General features: G+C 29.8%; 2 protein-coding genes across 3 annotated transcripts; one reads left to right on the top strand and one right to left on the bottom strand.

The window, feature by feature from the left end:
- Positions 1-6,262: 6,262 nt before the first annotated feature.
- LOC125842092 (ubiquinol oxidase 2, mitochondrial-like) lies at positions 6,263-9,085 on the bottom strand. Its single transcript, XM_049521297.1, has 4 exons — positions 8,566-9,085; positions 8,241-8,369; positions 7,029-7,517; positions 6,263-6,381 (listed from the first exon to the last, which is right to left on the bottom strand). The coding sequence occupies exons 1-4, from the start codon at positions 8,998-9,000 to the stop codon at positions 6,322-6,324; spliced, it is 1,113 nt and encodes a 370-aa protein (XP_049377254.1). The 5' UTR covers positions 9,001-9,085; the 3' UTR covers positions 6,263-6,321.
- Positions 9,086-16,021: 6,936 nt separating this feature from the next.
- On the top strand, positions 16,022-21,546 carry LOC125842684 (probable polyamine transporter At1g31830). Of its 2 annotated transcripts, none has more exons than XM_049522013.1 (2): positions 16,022-16,181; positions 19,985-21,546. In XM_049522013.1, exons 1-2 carry the CDS (start codon positions 16,038-16,040, stop codon positions 21,431-21,433), a joined length of 1,593 nt encoding a protein of 530 aa, XP_049377970.1. In that variant the 5' UTR covers positions 16,022-16,037; the 3' UTR covers positions 21,434-21,546. The 2 variants fall into 2 exon arrangements, with proteins under 2 accessions (XP_049377970.1, XP_049377971.1); XM_049522014.1 differs by lacking the exon at positions 16,022-16,181 and adding an exon at positions 18,880-18,963 and having other exon boundaries at positions 19,985-21,545.
- The last annotated feature ends 1,349 nt before the right edge of the window (positions 21,547-22,895 follow it).

The raw sequence follows: 22,895 nt of genomic DNA, 5'->3' as shown, positions 1-22,895 counted from the left end.
AGATCATGGTGTTGAGAATGTCATAATATTTTTTTTATTATATAAAAAATTATTGAGGTAAATAAAGTTAATTATTTCAGAATTTAGAGGTATATTCTTCTTCTTGAAATGTATCAAAAATAAAAATGTGTCACATCAACTTAATTAATTAAGTAATTAATGGTATGATTAAGTGTTAAAAGTTGATATTGTAAGAACAAATGTTATATTATACATATATTGATTAATTTGGTGTTCATTGAGTGCGTATAAAAAAAACAAAGTTAAAGTAGCTAGCAGAGTTTGACATATTTAATTTCTAATTCTAATAAAAATACTTAGAAAAAAGTATAGAGATATTATAAATAAATAAAAATATTTTAAAAAAATATAGCAATTGACTTTCTAAATAACGAAACAGTTATTTTCTTTGGTTTAAAGAGAATATACAACTCCCAATTATTAGATTCAATAATTTAATGAATTATCATCACCACCCAAAATATAAAATATATTTTAATTGACTCAGCATTTCTACATCAAGACATATCCACAAATATAGCATACAACAAGTTGTTTAAGAATTTTTGGTTTATATATATATATATATATATTTTTTTTTTCTTCCTTTTTTATTTTATATATTTTAGTTTCAATCCCTAATAGTTTTGAACATTTGACTTCTTGAGGGTTCTCGAAGTTTGATTGACTTTTTTTCTTGGAACTTCTATTTTATTCAATTAATAAAGACTCAATAATTGAGAAATGTCCTTGCCTCAGTAGAATAAAATTAAAGACTCAATAATTGAGAAAACATGTTTTCACTTTAGTGGATAGCTAGAGTAATATAATATTGATAAAAAATAATATATATTTTGTAAAATTAATTAAAGTGAGCGAGGAGTGTTGGGGTGGAAAGGAGGTAATGTCACGATCCAGACCGTCGTGATTGACACCCACACTAACCCTCCGGTGGGAGAACCACTATTACAACCCAAGCTAAGCCACTTACGAAAAACTAAGGCATTTAAAGGTACGGAAGCAGGTTTAAATGCTAAGGAAAAGAAATAGGGAGTTCCCATAAACTCCAAACAAAAGTCTAACAACCAAAACAATGCGGAATAACACCTAGAACCTGAAAAGTCAATGTACCAAAACATCTAAGGTTCAACGATAAGTCTAAACAAGAAGGGGTACAACCCCATACTAAATACAAGAAATCTAAAGAACTAGTCTAATAAGTCCGAAAATGTGGACATAAACAGAAAGAGAACTCATGGCAGCCCGGAAGAACTGGCTCACCCTTGAATTTGAAACGATCACTCATCTTCTAAACGAGGTCTGTCAATAGCCACTTGAAGATGCCCTGTACTCAAGAAAGAAAGAGCAAGTGCAGTATCACTACACAACCACAGTGTACTGGTAGGATCACGCGGCTATCCCATTAAGTGCAACATACATAATCCATTAGAACATAATAATAACATGCATACACCGAACATATACAATATCAATATCATTTACGAATAACGATCAAGTTCATAATTCTCAATTACACAGTTATGTCAAGTCAATGGTCCTTTCATGGAACCCAAACCCAAACTGTTAGTGTACCGGTTCGTGGTACCCGATTCAATGTTTGTGCCGGAACGTGGCAACCGATCCCATATTTATGCTGGAACGTGACAACCGACCCAAGTTAGTGTGTCGGAACGCAACACCCGATCCATTCAACAAGTCACAATCACAATCACAAGTATATTCTCAAATCATACAAATCAAGTCATGATTCATGGCATTCATCATTCATCTATCCGATCATTTACAATTAGTGTGATCAATAATGCAACATTCGCATACATACATGTATTATAATGAAGCAAGAAAAAATATATATCACACAACATGAAATCACAATCATCACCTACCTCAAACAAAGCTTGAATCCCTTAAGAAACTTGATTTTTCCTTTCCGAATTCGTTCCGCTTGTTCTTGGTCTACAAATAATCATAATAACACGGGAATCAATAAATGATGTCTAATTACCCGGATTAAAGCCAATACTATCAAACCCATGATCCCTATACCCAAACTAGGGCTTTTCCCACCATCCAAACAGTTCCAAAACCCTTCCCCAATAATAATCACCCAAGAACCTAAGTTCTACAGATCGAAAAACAGATTCGGGGAGTGAAAATCTTACATTTAGCCTTAGGAATGGTAGAAAATTGTCAAGAAAACACTTGGGGTCGTCTCTTAGCTCTCAAAGTCGAAAAGTGCAGAATAAAATGATTTTGGGGTTTATTTCCGACTTAAGTCGCATTTGTCCCGCCACAACGGTACTTACCCCGCTACAGTGGCCCCGCCATAGCGGCTTGCATGGAACAGAGAGCTAAATAAAGAATTTCCAAACCCCCATTTCACAACACACCTTCATCCCATGACACTCAGAAACTACTCTCTCACGCTAAGGTCGATTTCGGGAGTTCTGCTCGCCCGAATTCAATTCTGTAAAGTCATACGGGTTCCTTAACGTCTTAACTATCTATTTATATGATCGAATTCATAATTAGATCTCCCAATTGTTACCAAATTTCTCTAAACCTCACTGACTCCGATTTCGTCCAAATCTGGACTAGGTTGGGAAATTCCAAGTTACTACAAAAAAAAATTCCGGCCCAAAATTTTTCCCCCAATGGATTTTCTATAACGACGGAAACCGGTCGTTACAGGTAATTCATTTTTTGGGTCTAAATATGTCATAGTATGTTATTTATTCTATTTTCTTTATTAGTTTAAAATAATAATTATTTAAAAATATTTTTTTTTATGTTAAAACGATAGTTAAATTGAAACGAATGAAGTAATTAACTGAAGTGAGGCTTGAAGCAAAGATTTCATCATCATTACAAACTTAAAATGTAAAACAAATAAGATTAAAGAAAACTACTATACTATATATGTGAAAAAGAAAGATATGACTCATTATTAGAACCCTTAAAAGCAAATATTTTTCTTTTCGTAAATCATTTTTTTCATTAGAAGCAAAGTTATCCAACATTATTTTTTATTTAAAGATTCATTAATGCCCTTTTGTTCTGAGCAATTTGAGTATTAAATCCAAAAAATAGATCTACAATAAAATTAACCTCATTATTCATCACAACCTTTCTCAAACCCCAAATTGATAGAGTTTAACTAATACCCATCGATCTTGATTTAAATATTTTTCACATCATTTCGTTACTTTACCAATTTTAGCAGGTAAGTGGTTGTATCTTGATTTAGATAATAAATTTCACTTTTTTTGGATTTCGAGTGATATCATGATAACAACAATAACATATTAAGTGAGATCCCACAAGTGAGGTTTGGGGAGGATAGAATATACATATATAGACCTTACTACTAACTCATGAATGTTTTTGAATACTATTTATACGTGTATATAACTTAAACTCTGAATCTGTTCTTTTTTTCTTCTTTTTAATTTGTATATATGGCCAAAGGGCCTTCTCCATTGATCCCTCTTCTCCTTGTACTCACTTTAGTGTTAGTTCTTTATGGTCATAGTCTTATAATAAATACTATTTCATTAATAGAAGATTTAAATTTCACATTTTTCATTTTAATCCCTCTTTTAGTTATCTTTTTAGTTTACAATACAACTCAATCAATCATACTACCTCTTTCTTTCATACTATTATCTTATACATTTTCAAAAATCCTTATTGTCCCTCTTGTATTGGTCATTATAATATATTTTGTGAGTTTCTATTTACCTTCTTTCCAAGAGAATCGTTATCAGCAGAGTCCTCTTTATGGATATGAAGATGAGTTCGGAGGATTGGGATGGTTGCTTCTTGTTTTGATCATTTTAGTTTGTCAAGTTATGTCTTTCAAGACCGAAGAAAATGCATGGGGGCTTGTAGTGGTAGTTGTGATTTTCTTCTTCTTATACAATTGTTTTAGTGACTGAAAATTAAAGTCACTAGATTTAATACAATATAAAGGATTTTTACACGATTTACTTATTTTAATTTATTGTAATAGATAGTCTATTGTATTGTATAAGGCTATTAATACATTTTATATATGTATGAATACTTATAGTTATGACCATGTAAAACTTCACTATGATATCACATTAAATCGAAGGGATTAAGTGAGTTATCTCGTTATAAAATTTAAAATTAAATGTATCATGCATTTAATTAAAGATATTAGTTAGAGTAAGTTGGAGGTGAAAGTACTTAAATAGATGTTGCATATGAAGGAACAAAAAGTAATGAAATATTGAGTTAGCATTGGTCCAAATAAGGATTGATGAGTTAGCTTCACGCAAAAAGAAATTCAATATTATCCTGTCATTTAAAAGATAATTATAAAAAAAAAGATATATAATAATTATAAATTTAATAAAATAAAAGGTATTTTTCTCCTTTTGTAGACCTACTAAGAAGTTTCAAATACAATTTCCCAAATCCTTTTGATTAATGCAAAAATTAACTATTTTGTAGAATCACATAAGAGAAATGTATTTAAGTCTTATTTTCAAGTTTTCAATGTTTTCTATTAATAATTTTTCAAATTACATTTATTTTTTTGCCCTCCGTGTAATTCCTTATTTAACCACTAGAAAACTACCACCTCGATCAAAATGTTGCTATTAACATTTATAAACTTATTTTTTCTTTTATTTATTATTATTATATACAAAGGAAAACAAGACACGAAACCTCAGGTGGACATCTAACTCCTATATTCTTCATGAAAGTTCCAATCACTTTTTAAAAATTTAATTCAGTTTCTCAAGTTTTTATAGAAATATTTTAAAATTTTTAAATTAAATTATTTATAATTTTAAATTAGTATATGATTTTTTCATAACAAGATCTAAGATAATTAATTACAAACACATGACTAACCTCTTCTTAGTTTAAATTTATCCTTTTGCTATTATAAATAAATATTACTACCATATGTTTGTTAGGAAGTTGAAGGATAGGTGGCTCATAAAAATACTACAAGGTAAATAACAAGTATGAAAAAAAGCGATACCAATTTTTTGCATATGTATAAATAAAATACTATTATATTTCTATAAAATAGAAGATATAGTCTCTATATTAGTGCTATTTGTCATTAAATTTAAAGATAAGGACAATTTAGTCATTGATGTTATGAATTTTAGGATATAAACTTGACTTGTATTTTGTTTTTGAATAGACACGTAATCACTCTCTTTGATCTCTATCATTGATCGCATCTTCTCTGCTCTATTAAACAAAAGAAAAGAAAAGAAAAGCAGTAAATCATTTTTCTTTCTCCAATCAAAGGCAGAAGTTAGTTGATCAAGAACTTGAAAATCCGAATTTAATCTCAGTTTTATACAATGACAAAGTATAAAGCCTAAACTATTGTTTAATCTCAATTTTTACCTTTAAATATATTGTTTAGGGCTTTATATTACAACTTTTTGTTAAAGATTATATTTTTATGTGATTAAATCAATTATATTTGAGTTTGATTTTGTCCGAAAAGTTAGGTGAGGTTAAAGTTATTTGTTGATTTACATGTGGCGTAGATGTTAAGTGTGAGTTTATTTTGTTGATCGCAAATTTCTTGAAATTAGGAATTATGGATTTTGCAAACAATGTTTAGTGTGTGGTTGATCCTAATATGGAACATGATTCTAAAAATATTTCTATTGATGATTTGATAACCACATTTTTTTGTTGAAACTTTACTAAAGTTTATTTTACGAATAGGTAGCCTAAGTAATCAAATATATGTTTCTTTTTTCATGAAATAAATATGTGCAACTCTTTTTCCAAAAATACTTTTGGACTAAATTAACACAATGTCATCCAATTGTTTAAAATATATATCAAACTATATAATTACGAAAGGCATACATATATAATTTTGTAAGGCATACATCAAAATCTGATTTATTGATAGTATTATGATAGAGGAAGAGATTAGTTGAAGTATTAGATTATAGATCTTTTGATATTACACTCGACATAAAACTCCAAGCAAAATCATTGCACGCAGGTTTAGAAGAAAATATCATCTAAAAAAATAAAATAATGAATCAGATTATACATTATTGATAAAACGAACATATTTGTAGTAGATTAACCAAAAAAAAAAAGATATCAATATTTTGACGATAGAAGTTATTCCCAATCATTGATCCTCTCTTATTACTATAATAACGTCATTATTTTATTAATGTTTCAATAACTACACTGAATAATATTTATTAATAATGTTAGACAAAAAACTTTACTAAGTTTTATTTTAGAGTATAATATTAGTACCAAATTGTTGTCTCAGTGATACCCAAGTGGAGCTGGACAGTCCTTCAGTTCTTGTCCATGGTAATAAATATCCTGCCATCAATTCCCACAAGAATTCACTTAATTCAACCCTAAACAATATTTAATTTATGCAAGAATTATACTAATATTAGAATTTTCTATGATACAAATAGTGTATGTCTTATTTTTTAGGTAACTAGGTCCACTTATTGTGGATAGTTATTTATTGAAGGTTATAAAAAATCAATTCATTCTCTAGTAATTCTATCCAAGTTTAAACGGGTGAAATTGTGGACTCTATTGACTTGATCCAACGAGTTGAGCCTCAAATAACTCATTGAAATATAAATGGTAAAAACGGGTTGAAGTAGTGTAACTATAAATAGGTCAATTGCAATTGAAACCCAAACATATGAAATCGAAAAATATGTAAATACAAAAAAAATGTTGAGCTTTACATCCCTTTTCGAAAAGAAAAGCAAAAAAGGAGAGGGGCTGAATCATGTAGAGCAATTACGTTATGACTTGTTACTAATTGACTCAATTTATTTTTATCTTAGTAAAAATTTTGTGTGTTGAATTATTGACCTATTTATTGATTTGACTTGTTTTTAAATGTTCAAGTTTGAATCGAGTCATCCTCGTAATACATCTACCTATCTTATCAAGAATCAGATAGTACTCAAAGACTGAATTTTTTTACCATGCTTAGTCCTTACCGATGCAAAGTGGTTGACATCTCGATGATGAGCCTCATCCGCCCTAACCACCATGACAACATCTTTAAGAGTCGCGTCTTGCGTCAAACGCCAATAATCAATAGCAATAGCCGGTGCAGCTACATTTTCAATATTTCCCTCATCTAATTCTTTAAGAAATTGAGTGTAGGAATGAATAGCTTCTTCTTCTAAGTAACCAACAATTCGATGTGCCAATTTTGGTGACAAAATATAGGTCATAAAATAAACATTGAAGAATATGCCTTGTATTATTAAGACAAGTGCACGTTCATACCATTTTGGTTTTGATAATTCCATGAATGTCATTAAGTGCATTCTTTCATTTTCTGCTTCTTCTAATAGTGCTTTGATCCAACCACCACTGTGCTCGAATCTCCTTAAAGATTTACAATGTAACAACATTCCTCCTACCATGCCGGGGACTGCCGCCACAGTTTCCAACATCATTGCACGACAACCATACCTCTTCTGTAGCACATTATAATTATAAATCGATTGAAATTTGTTTATATAAGATTAAATATTAAAAAAATTGATATGATATATTTATTTTATAAAATAACCGTTCAAACCCATACTATTGACTTTTGGTGTCAATAGGGCCGGGCCGACCCAACCCAACCCATTGAAGTGCGGCTCTACTAATAGGTTGGGGGTTGGACTAGATAAAAGTTTAGTGGGCTGGGCTGGGACAAAAAACTAGTGTCCAACCCGGCCCAAAACCCATTAAGAGATTAACAAGGTTATTTGGTTGGTTTTTTTTGTTTTTTCTTTTTCTTACTAAATTACTAAAATTAACATCGACATAAGTTACTTGAAACTATTTAATATTGAAACATATTGATAAATGTTCATTAAAATTTATAAATCGAAAGATTAAAATCCATACTAATTTGTTTTTTTTGGGGGGGATGTTAATTGTAACTTGTAAGTGATAAATGATCGGCGATCCACATAGATCTTCAAAAATACGCAAAATCACATAAATTAAACAAACTAGCATAAAGTTAAGATCGTTTAAAATTTGTCAATGACAACTTCTTACACTGGATATATTGTTATTATTATCGAATTTTCATGTCAAATATGAATGAATATCCTAAGAAAGTACGTTAACAACCTCGTATCTACTTAGGATCGTTCGCTCTTATTAGATAGTAAAATAAAAAAATAAAATACAACAAAATTTACCTGAAAAAATAAGTCCGTGGGTACCCTAAGGGCCTTGACAGTCCAATAAGCCACTTTATCCAACAATGTAATAGGCACATGGTGTTTTTTCATATCAATCGATAAATCTGCCTTGTATGTCTCCCATGGCTATATTCAAAATCCATCAAAAAAAAATATTTAAAAAATCTCTGTATTAAAAGTGTCAAATTTTTACATGATTAAATAACATTAAAATTAAATATACATAGGTCAAATGTTCATACATGACATATATACAAGGACTTAAGCATATAGTACTTATATTTCTAAGAAATTTAATTCGATAAAAATAAAACTTACGTACCATAAAGCAATTCCACTTCCATGGTGTACCATCTTCTTTCGTAACCTTAGGGGGTTGAATACCCCAATAGCTAACGATACCTTTATTATTATTATTATTATTATTTCCACCACTACTAAGAGCGGTGGCGTTGACTTCGCCACCGCTCTGATCAGCATTTCTTTGACCATTATGTTCTTCATTTTTCTCCTTGTCCCTCAAATTCATTGTACTTGTGTTGTTATGCGAATTCATAGTTGAAAAGTACTTAACGTATGTCACCATCGTCTTTTCGAAACCCTTGATAGAATTTCCATGCAAGAAATTGAATGATGCACCGGTAACAACTCCGTTTCCGGCTTCATTTCCGGCCACCGGACATATAATTGAATAGTAACGTGGACCAATGTGAGACATCATAGAACGCGCCAACCTCGATGCGCCACGTGTAATCATCTTTGTTATTTGAACTAATTTAAATTAAAGTGAAATTAATTGAAGAATTGCAAGAAGTTTGGATAGTAACTTGGAGGAAAAGGCAAAGTTTAAGACACTTGTTTATAAACAAAAACGGGTTTAAGACACTTGTTTATATAGGGTTTGTAATTACTTTTTGGTGTTTCAATCTATTTGTCCTATTTTTTTTTATAGTCCGTTACCAAAAAAAATACATACTATCTTTAGTAGGTAATTATTTAATTTTAATGTACCACATGACATCTTTAAGACCATAAGATTAAATGATCAATTTTTCATATAATATATTTGCGACTATAATATTAAGATATGTTAATATATTTAATAGTATATTTTTAATTTAAGATCACAAGATTTAAAAATATTTTAAACGTGTGAAATTTTGTCTCATATTAAAATAGAACAAACAAATTGAAATAGGAAAAATAGCATTATTTTATTAAAAAAATATTATAAGGTACATTTAAGCTTCAAATAAGGCGGTGGAAAACGATGTCTTATTTACTTGTGATTTCTAGACATAACTAGAGAAATCGTAGTTGACTAAACGTTTCTCTCTTAGAATTAAATGACAAAAGTTAAAGTCCAACTTTTTTTTTTTGTTTTGGTAGGGGCAAGTAATTGAGAGTTTAATTATTTGTATCTTCGTTGGAGTTGATTATTTTGAATTCGTGCGATATAAAGGTTTTATTTGAGAAAAAAATGCTTTCTACAAAGGATTCTTTCATATCTAAGGTTCGAACTCAAAATCTTTAATTAGAACAGAGTAACTCAATCTACTACACCTTATTCGCGGATGGAAAAGGACTTTTGTACTTAATAAGTGTGGAAATAATTTAGCCACGAAGTAATTGTAGAGTCCACCACTAGAAACTTCCCCTCGATTGTTCTACTTTCTAGAATAACGAAAAATTAATATGGACATGAAATCATTTGTAGCTTTAAGTGAGTTTTTTATTTATTTATTATATGTATTTAATTAATATGTATAAACATAAAATTTTGAAAATATTTATATATAATTTAGATACAAATTATAAAAAGTGAAAATGGAGTAGGTTTGGAGTGGTGAGAATGGGCTATAAATGGAGATAACGTAAAAATGAGTTGTGTTGAAGGGTGGAGAGGATGTAGTTAATGTAGAATGTCACTTGTGAAATTTGTTTTTTAATTTCATTAGAAAGTGATCATTTTTTTCATTTTTAACAAACATAGTTTCCAAAAGAACACAGTTTCAACTAGCTTATCGAGAACATAACCGTAGCTAAGAAGTTATGAATGATACATATTATAGTACAAAATTACTATGTGGGAATGCATCATCTAGTATTCTTGTTCTCTCACCATATTAGTAGTTATAGTATTATTGTAATAATTTCTTGTTTTTCGATTTTTGTTATTATCTGTTGTTTTTTACTTTGACTATCATATTGTTTTGTTGTAGTACTATTGCTCTATTATTATCTGTTTATTTCTTGTAGTTTCCATTTTTTTTTAATTACTTTCTTTAGCCGATTAAGGGTCAATCAGAAATAACTTATCTATCTCTGAGATAAGGGTAAGATTTGTGTAATTTTACCCTCCTCAAACCAAACACACCTAATAAGTGTACTTTTTAAAAGGTTTATACGTCCTTACATACTATAAAAGGAGTGCAATTGGTGAATACTCATGGAATATCAGTATATAGGTTGATTATATTTGACCCACTTTTAAATAATTAGATAATCAACTCATCTTATAAAATGGATTGAATCGAGTAAAAAATCATAAATTTTACTATCTCTATCCGAAACTATAATTTCTCAAGAATTACATTTGGCCAACTTTAAAAATAGAGGCAAAATCTAAAAATGGTAACCTAAAAAGTGTGACATTTGAAAAATCAGCCTTAAATACGAATTAATTAAGGCCCAATTCTGTTTGGGTTAAATTATATAGTTGGGCTTCACTTGATTAGTAGTAGGCTAGCTATTCATGATAAGCTATTGGTCGATCGGTCAAAATAATTATAATTACTAGTTGAAATATATAAAAATTATATATTAAGTATGTACTATATTTATATTATAAATTAATTATATGTATATAATATATATTTTTATATATTATTTTGATGTATGACTCTAGGATATAAAGCCTCATACACAATTACTTGCACTAGATTAAGAGTTTTGTACAAGCCTTTCAATTACCGCATTATAGTTACAATCGCTAGTCAAATATATAAAAGATATACATTCAATGTATATTTATACACAATAAAAAATTAAATCTAATCATAAAATTTAATTACTTTTGACTTTTAGCTAATTTGTTGAGCATATACACATGGCTTTAATTTGTTCTTCATGCAATTTAGTCATCAAATGTAAGTATAGTACTTTAAGCACAAAAATCATATGATCATCAAATTAAAATATTTAAGCATGTAGATTTGAATTTGCGCATACACTTTATCACTTAATCATGGTTAACTAATGCATGTTTCATTTTATTAAATTACATAATGACGATAAAATTAATTATTCAAATATCGGAGTATTTATCCATTGAAAATGTAGCTTTCACCTAATAACAACAAAAGGAGGAAAAAATAAGTGCTAAAACCTAGAAGTAATAATAATGCATGATCCACAATGGAGGCTCTTTTTCTTCTTCTTTTTTCCGTCCGGTGTCCGGTGTCCGGTGTTCATGTTTGAGTCAGACTAAATCCGAATTCATGTTGAAAGTTGAAGGGTAAAGTGCTCCCTAACAAAGACGACTCCGTACCTAAAGGACTTGAATCCGAGACCTCTTATTAAGAATGAACGAGTACTTATCACCCCACCGTAAAGAAGGCCCTTAGTACTCAACAATTGAATTCCTTTTTTTACATCAATTAAATCTTCTTTAATTTCTTCTTATTCTTCTTATGTTGTCCTCTAACTTTTTGACAAAATTATGAAAGCTTTTTCTAGTTGTGTTTTGGCTTTATGGATATATGAAGTGCTAAGAATCTTCAAAAAGCTTTAAATAAAGTCACGCGTGGGATGAATGAATTAACACTAAAATAAAACTTGTTGCCCTACCACCCCCACCCCCACCCACCCCACCCCAAAAAGGAAAAAAATATGGAATTTGAAAAAATGTTAATCATGTTAACCTCCTTTTTTGTTCATTAATGTTATGATGAGTGACATTTCTCTAAAATATATAATGTTTATAAATTAATATTAGGTATCTTGAAATAAAATACAATATTTAGGTCTTGTTCATAGGTCGATTCATGATTTAAAATTTATGAATTCTATAGCTAGCAATTTTAAGTTGACATATAATAATAGTTGGATTGACAATTAATTAAATAGATATTCAGTAAATTTCTTAATTGGGCAAAGTGTTTTTGAATTCATGCAAGCACATAGATTACATTGTAAATCCGCTTGGTGAAATATACATGTAAATGTAATTAAGTTTGTGTAATTTTTTAAGAAATGTTTATGAAGTATTAGTTAGTATGTTAGGATGCACTAAACATATATAAATTGATAATACTTAATATCAAACACAGAAATATCCTTAATGGTGTTTCTGATTTATAAAATATATCTATTAGAAGTAATTTTGATTTATATAAACAATATTTTTCTTATCCACATAATTTTCAAACAAAGAATGTTTAATTCACCAGTAATCACCCTTCAAAACTATTTTTGTAAAATAAAAATTTCTTCAAAGCATGTCTCATCGAAGCAGATTAGAAAAGGTAATATAAAAATATAAAAGTAAGTAACATAGAAAAGAACAATAACAACAATAGATAATATGATAATCGAAAAATATCTATTTTTGGATCTTGGAAAAAATGTGTTGAATAGCATGCCATTTTTAGTGCATATGCAAAAGCAAAAGTTGGTCAATATTATGCAATTTGGATTGACTAATCACAAAAATATAGAACAAAGTACTCTAGGTGCTTGCATTTCATATGGGTCATATCTATTTGTGTTCTTCAACATGTGCACAAATATTTAATTACTAATAATACTTAATATTTCTTATTTTACAAGGAAAAAAAACATGTAATATAGGTATGTCTAGACTTTTTGTGGTGGGTTTTGAATATTTAACAGATTTAATTAATAATTAAAAGAAGAATGTGCCATTCTTTTAAGTTTTAACACATGTTTACAAACGTAGATGTGTTATTTTTTAATATGACTTTGTACAATTCTCATCATATAAACTAATTTTTCGAATTAGATTGAGCATAATGCCTTTTATTTTGTCATGATATTTATTTTTATTTTTGATCTACTCAATATTGGGCTCATATTATATTATTCACGCTTCATATATTAATTCTGAATATCAAAATCGATGCTTGTATTATTAAGAGAGTTCCACATTGATCAATAAAACGAGTCGTTATTATTAGTTTTTAGACAATTCTCATATCATGAGCCAACTTTTATGATTGTTCTAAGTTTAAAGTCCATTTCCTTTATACATTGAAGAAGAGCTTTCTAAGAAACAAGATCATTATAAAAAAACGTCTAAAAAAGAAAGACATGTTCTCCCTTGGGAAGAGATTGTTCAAACATAATCCTTTATAATTTGAAAGAAAATAATCCTCCAATAAATATATATATATATATATATATATATATATATATAGCATCACAATGGACTCTTTTCTTACTTTTCGAGAAGGCAATATTTGGATTGGCTCAGAATTTATCGAAATCCTCCCCATCAAAATTATTTTCTTTTTGTGAACATATAATAGACGTCGAATCTCATTACTAAAAATCTTATATGAGATTTGGTTGGTAAGAGTAGGTAGAAGGCATTTGCACAAAATACTCAAAAGGGGGGAAAAGTGGAGAGGTAAAAAGCACACAAAATTGCTAAGTTTGATAATCCTAACAAAAACTAATACTTTGAGAGTTCACAAAACTATATATATATTTGAGAGTTCAAGATGTGAGAAATTTATTTAAGATCACAGGAGAGATTATATTATAAGATATAAAATATAAATATAATTTTAAATTAAACCAAACATACTTCTAATCATAGGCAAAATTATGATAATTGTATGAATTCTGAATTTTTAAATCACGATTTTAAATAAGAATAACTAAGTTGTAGATTTAATATGTGAATAAATTAATAAATTCCTTTATGATTTCCAGGTAACTTCAAAATAAAGCATCATTCCCACATATTTATACATTTATTATTAATTAAATTAATTTCCAAAAACACCCCACCCACCACGCCCACATTTAGAGAAAATAGACAACCATACAGCTTGATCATGATGGGGTTGGTTCAAATTTCAGTTCACATATAACATATATTATTTAAATTATTATTATAAAAATAAAAAGAGAAACATCAAATAAATAAATTATTATTGGATTTGGAATTCCCAAATACATGAATACATCTGATAATGACTACTGTGCCTTTGACTTCTTGCCTCTATTTTGAACACAAGAAAGAAAGCATGACACACCTTTCCAATTTTGTTAATATAATATTATAATTGTGGTATAAATAATTACGAGATTGCTAACTTCAAAACTAAAAGTTCAATCAAATGTGGATAAATAGTCATTTTTTATTCTAGAATTATTATCTTTTATCCTAGGTAGCTTATCTCGCGAATCAAACAATTCTTCAATTAGGGGTATAATTAAAGCGTAGAAAGTGAGTTTGACAGAACCTAATAATTTTAGGGAAAATTATGCAGATAAGCAAACATATATTAGTTAATTAGCTAATATAGTTATAATTTGAATTAATTACTGCTCGCACCTTAATTTTAGTTGTAATTATGTGCGCCTCTCTCCTCTCTTTCTCTCTCTCGCCTCTCTTCTCGCTTTATACATATACAAATACAAATTATTCATATACATATAGATAAATGCAATCGCCTCTCTCCACTCTCTGCGCTCTCTCGCTCATCTCTCTCCTCCCTCTCTCAATCTCGCTCGCCAGATATACAAATACATCTGTATATCAGTTACATATATACAATTATCTGACAGATATACATATACAATTCGACAGATATACATATATAACTCGCCCCTCTACCCTCTCTCGCTCGCTCGCCTCTCTCTTCCCTCTCCTATTCTTGCCTCTCTCCTCCCTCTAACATGTAGCTACGAATCTTAATTAGCAAACTATAGCTATGAAGCCTAATTAAAAATATTTTAGTGGCTATTTGTAAAAGTTGCCCATAATTTTAGGTCAAAGCTTATCTTGTGTTAAGAAATTTAATATGTATAAATTATTAATATAAAAATTGGTAATTCAAAAAGAAATCAATTTAAAATATAAAAGCTTCAAATCCTATTTCGCCTTTACCTTTTATGACACGTTTTTAGTAATTCAAAAAGACTAAATAACTGAATTCATAAGCTTTAACTATTGCTTCGCCTTGTCTTTAATGACATATCTTTAATAGCTCAAAATAACTAAAATTTTGAATTCATAAGCTTCAAATCACTACTTTTTTTTTTAATGACAAGCCTTTTATTTCAAAGACTTAAAATCCTGAATTCATACGCCTTAAATCTTGTTTTATCTCTATTTTTAATGACATGTCTTTAATTAATAACTCAAAAGACTAATTTCTGAATTCATAAACTTCAAATCTTAATTTCACAGTTATCTTTAATAAGTAAGTCTATTTAGCCACATTAATTTCATAATATATTTAAAAATGGACAAACCCCATCAACTAAACTATTCAAACAACACTCACTTTCTTCCTAATCACTCACTCTATATAAGTCTCACTTCTTATCATCACCCACAACCCTCTCCAATTTTCTTCTTTTAAGTCTTATTATTATTATTATTATTATTATTATTATTATTATTATTCCATCAAAACATGAAAATATCACAAAATCCCTCACCTTTCTCTCTATTTTAATTTTAATTTATTTCACTTCTTAACTAAGGAATTAATTTTTTTTTTCTTCTTCTCCTATTTTGTATTTTTTTTTAAAATAATGACAACAAAATCAGAAACAAAATCCTCTATTGAAGTTCCCAATGCTCAACAACAAGTAGCAGTAGCTGAAAAAAAAACATCTGCTCTTTCTTCCCCTACAACAGCACAAAATGATAAATTTGTGCAGAATGGTGATGATCAGGTAATTAATTAATGAATTTATATATATACTGATAGCGTAAAAAATATTTTTCATTTTCCACTATAAATATTATTCAACATGTTCCAATAAATAACTGTCTTATTTTTCAAGTTACTAATCTTACTGACGGTTACGAATCGTTACCCTAAAAAAAGGCTAAATTCTTACTTTTCTTTGTTCATTTTTTTCATGTGATGAGTGAGAGGTGGAGTCAGGATATCATAAGAGGTTTAGAATTCCATCTTTTTTCGTCAAAAGATTATCTCAATTCTTTTATATATATAAACTAAATTTCTCCTTTCGTTTACTTTATGTGTTTACTATATAAAAGATAAATATTTATTTTTACTAATTCAACTTAAAATTAAGATTTTAAAATGTTGATTAATTTAAATTCACCTTGATATGTCTACTAACTAAAGGGTGGTATAGTATGTGTTAGTTATACTTTATGTGTATTTTATTTATTTTAATATTTGGGGTTAAATGAAGACGTGTTGATATCATAAAGATAAGAGTTGTTCATTTAAGCACATTTGACTGTCACTTTAGCTATTTTTATCTCCATTAAAAATAATAAATACAACACATAATAAAATTAAATTGATTGTTTTATCTTAAATTTAACGCACTCTACTTTAATGTAAGGATATACTTGAAAATAATTGTTTCATTTTAATTTAGTCCTGAATTCCAAAGATGATTATCAATTTGGAACAAAGTTTTTAAAGCTATAGTAATAGCTAAAATGAGATGGAGGGAATATAAATTTTACAAAACTTAACCAATATGTAACGTATAATTAATGAAGTAGAAAAATCAAAATTATTATTAACGGAGTTCAAAAATATAAAAATATAAAAATATAAATATATAAATAATTAATAAAACTCAACATCTATATATATACTTGTCTAGTGTTCGAATGAATCCACTAATTACCCCTACCTGACTTCACCTTGAATCAATATATAATTACGGTATAATATGTGAATAATTAATATATATACACAAATTACACATTGTTTAGAAACTTATTAAATATTTATTTATTCATTAAGAGTTTTATAATTTAACTTAACATTATTATGTTACTTTGTGTTGTGTGTTTTTGTTGAATGTTATGGGATTTGGTGGGGTTTATATGTTGGTTGGAAAATAAAAAAGAGTATTTTCTGCACGCCACAATGAGTGCACTAATTTTAAATAATAATTATCTTTGAATTTTGATGGAAAAAAGAAAGAAAAGAAAACACACATGCAAAGACATATATTATTATAACAAATAATTGACGCATGCTTAACTTAGTTTACTTTATATAATAATCATGACAACAAATATAACTACTCTCCGTATTTTAATAAAAATAAAATGTGCCCTGAAATAAATATCGCTTTAAATAATTCTTATTTTAAACTACACTCTTATATTAAATAATTAACTAGTTCTTCTTAAATATATGATCATTAATTAAAAATATCAATAATGAACTAATTGATGGGTTACTGAAAACAGTGTTCAATTTTCGAGAAACATCTAATAAATAGAGATAATTTTAGTAAATTGTACCTTGTGTTGAACATTTTTCTTAATGAACCTGACATGAAGTAAACCAACACTTGTTTTGTGACGATGAGAGTATATAAATAGTGTAGTTGTTATTATCAAGAAAAGAGGGAAGGTATTTATAATTTTCATAAACTAGAAGAGGGAGAGTTTTAATTAGTACAATAAGTTCTTTGTTTATTGTTGGTTTTTACAAATTACTTTTGAAAAAGATTATTAAAATTGTTTTACTAAATTAAGCTACAAAAGCACTTGAGAATAATTATTACATATGTTTCTTTTCTTAGTTACAATGTAAAAACTTGGTGTCTTATTGTCTTAATTATACATAAATAGCTTTAAGGAGAGAATGATGAAGTTTCATGGCGTTGAGAACACTAGGGGCCTCTGATGTCTCTTTTTTTTAAAAGAAAAAAGTTGGAGTGCCAAAATTTTAGTATCTAAATTGTGGTATAAAATATATTGACATACTATATAAACAAACATTAAATTTAGCCTCTGACAAATAAATACTTTAATTTTGAGAGTGTACGTACTTCTAATCACCTTAACTTGATCTTGATTGTGAACTAACTCGTCTCTGTTGTATCTTGTAGACACCCATAATACATAATTTTGAAGGTGTTACATAATTATTTTGTTAGTTAAATTGTTCAACTAACAGAGTGAAAATGAGTTGAAACGTTTAATATACTCACATGCACTCTAAAAGTTAAAATGTTTACCAGTCTACTGAAGTCAAGTATAAATATATGTTTATGTATTAAGTCAAATTAATGACGGCCTAAGCTCAAAGCGGACACATAAAATATTTTTAAAAATTCCATTTTACCTCTACTTTTTCTATTAATTTCAAAAACTCCAATAATCTTTCCTTTCATCTCTACTTTATCATTTTTAAAAATAATTAACTAACTTAAAGTCTGTGACTTTACACAAATTTGATAATAAAAAATAAAAGCCTAATAAATACATTTTCTTAAAAAGACAAAAAGTGAAAAAAAACAAAAAAATATTGTAGTGGGGTGACTGTGTTTGTGAGTGTACTTGGCAGAATTACAACAAAGTGTTGCAGAACAAAATACCATGAAAATATTCACTACTCATAGAATTTATCAAAAGAGAATATATGTTTTCTCTCAACTTTCTACAATTTTTTTTTTAAATCTCAGCAAAGAACAGATTCAAGAACTAAAGTTGATGAGTTCAGTTTAGGTAAATTATTAAACTTTTTTTTAAAAAAAAAAAAAAAAACTTCCATTTGTATAGCATAGTTTGAGTGGATATATGTTTTTTTCTTTTCTAATTGTTTTTTCCTACTTCTTGTTCAAGAATCTGATGACCCACTAAGCAATTTTGTATTTTTTGTTTGTCTTGCTTTTGTTTCTGTATAAAGATTTGATTTTTAGTGAAGAACTATGTCAGAAGTTGGTAAAGTTTGCTCCTTTATTTTCTTTAGCTAAGATGATTCTTGGGAAGATGTGATTAGATGGGATCTGACACAACTATAGCTTACCGAGGACATGACCTTAGATAGGAGTAACAACCTTTATTTGCTTTAGCATGATAATCAACATGACATGACACAACTATAACTTAGCGAGTACATAACCTTAGATAGGAGGTTACGGATTAGGATAGCAACCTTTATTTGCTTTAGCACGATAATCAACGGGACATGGCACAACTATAGTTTATCAAGGATATGACCTTAGATAGGAGCTTATGGAGAACATGGATTGCTTTAGCAAGATAATCACCAGGACATGTCACATCTGTAGCTTACTAAGAATATGACCAGTTTACTAAGAATATGACCTTAGATAAGAGCTTATGGAGTACACATATTAGGATAGAAAGTTAGTAAAGTACATTGAGTGTTATGTCACTTATCTTTTCATGCTAGTTATTGTAGTATTACTGTTGTAGCTTATTGTTATTCGATTTCTGTTACTTTTTATTGTTTCTTGTACCCCGATTATTATTGTCTTCTTTTGTTGTAGTTACTGTTCCCTTTGCGAATGTTTGTCCCTTCTTTCTTTAGTTTTTTTTTGGCCATGACTTCTTTCACTGTCCGAGAATCTATCGAAAACAGTTTCTCTATCTTCTAAGGTAGGGCAAGATCAGCGTAAACGCTAGATCTCACTTGTGGAATTTCACTGAGTATATATGTTGTTGTTGTTGTTTACTTAATTTCAATGAGATGGTAATGTTAAAGATTTGATTTTAAATGCAGAAAGTAAGGGACTTACCTCAAAGAGAAGCTACAATTCCAATGGGAGAGTGTAATAATGCAGAATACATAGAGATTAATGAAGTTGTTTCTTCTTCAAGAGCAAATAATGATAGGAAACTTTCTCTATTGCCTTTAGTTTTTCTCATTTTCTATGAAGTATCAGGTGGACCATTTGGTGTTGAAGACACTGTACAAGCAGCTGGTCCGCTTCTTGCACTTGTTGGTTTCTTGGTTTTCCCAATTATATGGAGTGTACCTGAGGCTCTTATAACAGCTGAATTAGGCACCATGTTCCCCGAAAATAGCGGATATGTTGTTTGGGTTTCATCTGCATTAGGTCCATACTGGGGCTTTCAACAAGGTTGGGTGAAATGGTTGAGTGGAGTCATCGATAACGCTCTTTACCCGGTCTTGTTTCTTGATTATCTGAAATCAGGAGTTCCTGCATTAGGTGGTGGACTTCCTCGTGTTATCGCGGTCATAGGCATTACTTTGGTCCTTACTTACATGAACTATAGGGGTTTAACTATTGTTGGATGGGTTGCTGTTCTGCTCGGGATATTGTCGATTCTTCCTTTTGTTGTTATGGGGTTGATCTCGATTCCGAAACTAAGGCCCACGAGGTGGTTGGTGACGGATGTGCACAGTGTGGATTGGAACTTGTATCTAAACACTCTCTTTTGGAATCTGAATTATTGGGACTCTATAAGTACTCTTGTAGGAGAAGTACGTAACCCGAAGAAAACTCTGCCTAAAGCTCTGTTTTATGCTGTGATTCTAGTCGTTTTATCGTACTTTTTCCCTCTATTAGTTGGTACCGGAGCTGTTCCACTCGAACGTGACCTGTGGACGGATGGCTATTTCTCAGACATTGCGAAAATACTTGGTGGAGTGTGGCTAAGATGGTGGATTCAAGGGGCTGCTGCATTGTCAAATATGGGTACATTTGTAGCTGAAATGAGCAGCGACTCATTTCAGCTACTTGGTATGGCCGAGAGAGGGATGCTACCGGAGTTCTTTGCCAAAAGATCACGTCATGGAACACCTCTAGTCGGGATCCTCCTCTCAGCTTCAGGTGTGCTTTTACTATCATGGATGAGCTTTCAAGAGATTGTAGCTGCAGAAAACTTCTTGTATTGCTTTGGAATGATCTTGGAATTCATAGCATTCGTACGATTAAGGATAAAGTTTCCAAATGCATCGCGCCCTTTCAAGATACCTGGTGGAACAATCGGAGCCATTCTACTGTGTATGCCTCCAACCATACTCGTTTGTGTTGTTTTAGCGTTTTCAACCGTTAAAGTCATGATAATAAGCCTTGCTGCTATTGCAATTGGGTTGGTTATGCAACCTTGTCTTAAACACATTGAGAAGAAGAAATGGTTGAAGTTCTCCATTAGTCCTGACCTTCCTGATATTCATCGCGATAATGGAACATTACTTCATTGATTGTTTAGAGAAATAGACGATGATGATATGGTTCTCTTAAAAGTTACTCAATGTATGAAAATGTTTACACCCTCAATTATGATCTCTTTTTACTGTTATTCGTTATTTGCGTTATGAAAACTGCAGTAAAAGCAACATACATCATGGATATCGAATTTACAATTTAAGCACATAAGACACAAAGCACAGGTATTAAAACTCTTTAATTCCTTCCCCTTTATGTAGCAATTCTACTACAAAGGAAAACTAAGCAATAACTCTATTGCCCACTAAACCAACTAACTCTAGTTGATCTAGACTTTAAAAACCCACTTAAAACAAGACTAAGAGCCTGTTTGGATGGGCTTTTAAGCTGGTCAAACTGACTTAAAAGTCAGNCAATGATGTAAAAAGGCTTGACCAAAACTTAGATGATTCGACTAACTAACTCTAGTTAATACGACTCAAACTAAATACTTAGACAAACAACTGATCTACTATCTTTTATAACTTAGGAGTAGAATTACAATTTAAGCACATAAGACACAACTCAAAATACAATAAAAACGCTTCAGCACTCTATCAGGTCCCTTTGTTGAGCATGAGCAATGTTCTTCCATGAAGATGACCTTTTCTTGTTGAGCTTATGAATTGTTAGAAATTCACAACTTTGTTTGCCAAATCTTGAGTTTTTGAGTTTTTGTTTTGGAGAAGAGACTATATCAAATGGATACAAACACCTAGGGACGACACCATTGGCTGAGAGCCTGCTATTCTGAAAAGCTGTGCACCCACCATGTCAGATGTGACAGCTTTTAGACAACTATCTTTTGACTTTTTCACGTACGCAGTCTTTCCGGGACCAGGTCCCTTTCTTTGTGAGTTCTTGAATAGACTTGCTAGCTCTCTCTTTCCTTTTTGAATGAATAATGTTGTTTGTTTATTGTTGTATCTATCAATCACTAACAAGAGTTTTGACCACTAAAACAAACAACCTCATCCGCCCTTCTCGTTGGTGAAGTACGCTGCACTTTCTGCTTTACAGTTGTACACCACTTTGAATTTGGACGAGAGCACTCTGCCAGGGACCGAGTCCCTGCATTTGTGAGGATCATCAAAACACCTAGAATATAACACTTCTACATCATTTCACCTACTCGATGAAAATATAATTACATACAGTGAAATTTTTTTATGAAAACTGCAGTACAAGCAACATTCATCATGGATATCGATATTCACTTCAAATTATAAGTTCGTGCTATAAATTTGTAAAAAATGACGTGCAAAGCCCGTGTTTAGAGACTAGTCTTTATATAAGAAATATCATCTTCTACATATGTTTCTCTTTGGCGATAGTGATATATAATGGACACTTTTCTGCTCGCAGATCACAATAACATCTTCTTCAGTCATCCTTCCGATCAACTCCAACAAAAAAATCGACATGCATTTGGAGACTTTAATTATTTAGTCCACCTTC

The sequence above is a fragment of the Solanum stenotomum genome, chromosome 10, assembly GCF_019186545.1.
Source record: "Solanum stenotomum isolate F172 chromosome 10, ASM1918654v1, whole genome shotgun sequence".
NCBI classification, from domain to species: domain Eukaryota; kingdom Viridiplantae; phylum Streptophyta; class Magnoliopsida; order Solanales; family Solanaceae; genus Solanum; species Solanum stenotomum.
This window is presented reverse-complemented; position numbering and strand designations above follow the sequence as displayed.

Coding starts and splice junctions, on each gene's coding strand:
- LOC125842092 (XM_049521297.1), bottom strand. CDS start 9,000: ATGATTACACGTGGCGCATCGAGGTTGGCGCGTTCTATGATGTCTCAC. Junction 8,370..8,565: donor GGAAGTGGAATTGCTTTATG/GTACGTAAGTTT, acceptor TTTTGAATATAG/CCATGGGAGACATACAAGGC. Junction 6,382..7,028: donor ATGTCAACCACTTTGCATCG/GTAAGGACTAAG, acceptor AATTGATGGCAG/GATATTTATTACCATGGACA.
- LOC125842684 (XM_049522013.1), top strand. CDS start 16,038: ATGACAACAAAATCAGAAACAAAATCCTCTATTGAAGTTCCCAATGCT. Junction 16,182..19,984: donor TGCAGAATGGTGATGATCAG/GTAATTAATTAA, acceptor TTTTAAATGCAG/AAAGTAAGGGACTTACCTCA.